Source organism: Adiantum capillus-veneris, chromosome 30 (assembly GCF_014529385.1).
Source record: "Adiantum capillus-veneris isolate H3 chromosome 30, ASM1452938v2, whole genome shotgun sequence".
Taxonomy (NCBI): Eukaryota; Viridiplantae; Streptophyta; class Polypodiopsida; order Polypodiales; family Pteridaceae; genus Adiantum; species Adiantum capillus-veneris.
The window spans coordinates 4,709,179-4,713,248 of NC_140960.1; the positions used below are offsets into that span (position 1 = coordinate 4,709,179).

The 4,070-nt window shown below is 40.8% G+C and overlaps 1 protein-coding gene across 2 annotated transcripts; it reads left to right on the plus strand.

Moving 5' to 3' along the window:
* Window positions 1-201: 201 nt before the first annotated feature.
* On the plus strand, window positions 202-2,694 carry LOC147417465 (B3 domain-containing transcription factor VRN1-like). 2 transcript variants are annotated; one of them, XM_086506825.1, is made up of 4 exons: window positions 202-430; window positions 1,005-1,192; window positions 1,275-2,006; window positions 2,092-2,694. In XM_086506825.1, the coding sequence occupies exons 2-4, from the start codon at window positions 1,091-1,093 to the stop codon at window positions 2,404-2,406; spliced, it is 1,149 nt and encodes a 382-aa protein (XP_086362951.1). In that variant the 5' UTR covers window positions 202-430; window positions 1,005-1,090; the 3' UTR covers window positions 2,407-2,694. The 2 variants fall into 2 exon arrangements, with proteins under 2 accessions (XP_086362951.1, XP_086362952.1); XM_086506826.1 differs by lacking the exon at window positions 202-430 and adding an exon at window positions 479-736.
* The last annotated feature ends 1,376 nt before the right edge of the window (window positions 2,695-4,070 follow it).

Sequence of the window (4,070 nt, forward strand, 5' to 3'; positions counted from 1 at the left end):
GCCCCACTCTACCTAGGAGCCACTAGTTAGCAAATTATTCTTCGTGAGGGCTGCCCTATTGCACTTTGATCGTGCCCACCTACTCGATAAAAATGTTGTTTTCATTGTATGTCATTTCTCTTTGCTTATTTCCTCCTCAAAAGAATTGCTTTTGCTGAGAGACACCTTCTCATAGCAGCCTCGTGATTTTATCACTTGTTTAACAAATTTTCTTCCCTACTTTCAAGCCTGCACCTGCATTTGGCGCTTCAAATTATGCTTTGAAATCCCCTATTTTAAAACAGGCCTCGTATTGAGCGCATGGGTTTCGTAGACAAAGCTCTGTCGCACGTGTGACAACTCGAAGTGACCAAACCAGTCCATGCAAGGGGCTCTCTGATCTCGAGCTCCCATGCATCTCTCCGCTCGGCAAGCTCCATATTTACCTCAGGTTCTCTCTCTCTCTCTCTCTCTCTCTCTAGAAGTGTGTACATTGTCCAAACCCTGCGACGTTAAACAAGCAAGAAACTTCAATGTGCCATGAGCATCGATTCTGGTGTGTACTCTTATATGGGTCCCCATCATAAAAGCAGGGCAGGCAGAGGTGATCAGGGATGCTGCCAGAGATGAAATTTTCCCCCACTATAATGCTGCGCTTTTGCATGAATTGCAATTCCCTCGTGGCCGGCGGGCTCTTGCTGTACAGCAAGCTTGTCTCTAAATCACATTGTGTATATTGTCTAAATCCTTGATAAGGGTGTGTTTTTTTATGTTCACCAACTAAAACAATTATAGTCTTCCTGTGTTTAGCTGACTACTTTCCATTTTATGGTGGCACCAGTTGAAGAAGAGTGCAGGTGTAGAGGCTTTCGCAACTCTACCCAAACTCAGCAAAGTTGGGGAGAGAAAGACATAGTTAGACCTGGATGTGTGTGTGTGTGTGTGTGTGTGTGTGAGAGAGAGAGAGAGAGAGAGAGAGAGAGAGAGAGTTGCAGCTAGTGTTAAGTTTTGGGGTGCTTGGACAGGTTATAGTTCTACACAAGCATTAAAGGCTGTTGCTTGATGCATTAACCGGAGTCGGGATCTGAAAGGTTCCTATGAACGAAGAAATATGATTCCAACCATGCAGGATGATGGCATTGTGCCAGCATGTGCAAGCTTCTTTGAAGTGGCTAATCCTAGTACAGAGGCCACACACAAAGAGCCTTCCTTGGTATGTACTTCAGAAATTTGCACTCAAAAATTAAGTGATGTGGCTTTGACATTATCCTCGTTCTGGTGTTGTGATGTAATAGACACTTCCTAAAGCTTTTATTAGCAGATTTCACACTTATTTGAGTGAAACACTTGTACTGGAGGCACCGAATGGGGAGATTTGGGAAGCTTGCTTGGAAGCAGATACAGAGAAGCAATTGCGAATCACTTCTGGATGGAAGAATTTAGCAAAATGTTTAAACATCCAAAGCGGCGATTTACTTGTTTTTGATTTGGTCTCTAAAGGCCATTTCCAGGTCTATGTTTACGAAGGTGAAGATATGTGTGAGAAGCACCTATATCAAGTGAAGCATCGTGTTGAATCAGATGACAAGAGTAAGTATGCCACAAGCTCACCGCAGCTCTCTGCAAGTGCAAAGAAGCGAAAGAGGGAAGCGATGCACGAGTGCAAGGTCCACACCAGCTCAAATGTTGGCAATGGGAATGGCTCAGACTGGGAGAGGGAGACATACTTAGAAAATGCCAGTACCCCCAAGGCATTAGAATTGAAAGAAACCGAGAATATCGAGACACCTGTTGCAAACATTTGGAATCATATCCAAGTTCCTCTACATCTTAGACCATACCGCCAGTCAGGCACAATGAAGAGGCTGACAAAAACATGCGTCACGTTAAAAGATCTTCATGAAGTTATACCAAAGTTTCATGTAGAGACGCAAAATGCATTCAAAGCAGCTCTTTCCTATACCAGCCAAAAACCATTCACTATAGTCATGATGATTCATTCAAGCATTTGCCGTGGATTCAAAGTGGTGAGCTATCTTCAAGCTTTACACTACCTGCTTTGTATTTGCTACCATTTCCTTCCTAAGAGAATTTGAACTCTAATGTGGACAGGGAATCCCAAGGTCATTTGCCAAGCAGCACATGGGTGCAAATCCAGAACATGTTGCTTTAATCGATGTAGAAAACAGGGCATGGAGTGTCACGTGGTTGGGATATGACAACCCCGAAGCTGTATTTAGTGGTGGATGGAAGCACTTTGCAAAGGATCACAGTCTCAAGTGTGGTGACATATGCATATTCGAAAAAGGGTGCACAAAGGCATTGTCAACCTTCAAAGTTCACATTTTCAGAGTAGATGATGGTGACGGACAAATAATCCAACAAGTCATTCCTTCAAAACTATCAAATGTAATTGCCCGTGTCTGAACACGAATTTATTTAATTAACTCTACTTTTACCAATCATCTCCTAGTCTCTACAGAGAAAGAGGACTTGTGCAAATGTAGCATGCTCATTGCATGGGTGTGCATGTTATCCATATACACGGATGCAAAAGCACAAGCCTCTCTTTTGGATGTTTCCAAAAACCCACCAAAAAAAAACCTATGCTGAATTGAAGTATATTGGTTGAAATCTAGCGAGACCTGTTTTAGAGCTCCTTCGTTTCTTTTGAAGAACTAACAGGCTATTGAACTTGGGTATCATAACTTGCACCTTTTATTATTCTATTTAAAAGACTCTTTTGACCATGTCTTAATGCATAATTGCGCATTTTTCACAGGTTTGTATGATTCGTTTGCGGTATTTGAAAACTCTGGTGCTTGTTGGGTTGTCCAATTATGTGTTTTGCCCCTTGTTGTCCACAAATTGATGTGATCTTCAAGCATGATATGATCAAGCAACCAGAATACAATTGTATATAGAGAGCAAATTGATTTAAATGTTGATATCAGTAAAATTCCAATATCAAATTGTACCTAGCTCGGTATGCCGTGCCTCCAGCCTCACAGAAGCTCATGATGTTGAGTTAAGTCATAAGGTGGGAATTATTGTGAGAATCTGTCCAAACCTTCTTGTGGATCTATGGTGAGGTTACTATATAAGCTGAGGCTCCAATCGGCCATGTATAATGTATGTTGCTAAATTAGAGCACACTCACTATAGACAGATAGAGTAGGGGTGTTGTGAATAAGCCTTTGCATTTGCTCCTCTTAGCAACCTCACCCAATCTCAAAGACATAGAGTTGGCATACTGTGTAGTGCATAATATTTAATTTTTGTACAATGCATACTTATTTGGAGGCACCAAAAGTTTCCTTCTTTTTTTGGTGGGTTTGCGATAAAGTTTCTAATCAGAGATAGCCAATCGTTGGGGAAATTTGTAATTAATCATGGGATGTGCTTTTATAAAAACTGTTCACCTTTTCTCAAGTTTTCCAATTTAGGCATCCATTCCCAGATTTTGATCCCCAAGGATTAATCTATGCTCATGATGGGCATGTGAATTCTATGAATGGCCATTGTTGAATTGAATTGATTGAAGTCGTTTCAAATCTGCGTTTTGGTTTGGTCCTTGGGCACTGCAAGCTCTCATATATGGTTTTGTAACACTTAAAATATCAATTGGAGCCTACTTTGATCAGCTTTTACCTTCTCAAAATTTACATTTTAAGATGGGCTGCTCTGGTTGCCTTCTTGTTTTCATACCCAAAATCTTCCCTAGTTATTAGAATGTGTAGATTCCACCAACATCAATTGCAGGCCTCATGAAATTTCCACTTTTTGGTTTAGAATGGCAAAGTCAGTCTTCTCAATGTTTACTCACCTAATGTAGTTATATGTGTGATTGTTGATATTACCTTGTGTGGTGAGACCTTAACGATGCCTCCCCTTTTTGCTAATAAAAAATGGGATTATATTTTTGTCATTTTTGTTTAAATTTTGGAGATAAAGACATAATGATTTTAAGCAGAGCGTGGATTTCAGTCATTGAGGGTGATGGGAATCATACTTATTACATTGAAAAGTGCTCATTAGTGCTCATTACGCAATGCCCCTCATGTAAAGGAGAAGTCGGAGGGCCCAGTTTA

Coding starts and splice junctions, on each gene's coding strand:
- LOC147417465 (XM_086506825.1), top strand. CDS start 1,091: ATGATTCCAACCATGCAGGATGATGGCATTGTGCCAGCATGTGCAAGC. Junction 1,193..1,274: donor CACACAAAGAGCCTTCCTTG/GTATGTACTTCA, acceptor GTGATGTAATAG/ACACTTCCTAAAGCTTTTAT. Junction 2,007..2,091: donor TTTGCCGTGGATTCAAAGTG/GTGAGCTATCTT, acceptor TAATGTGGACAG/GGAATCCCAAGGTCATTTGC.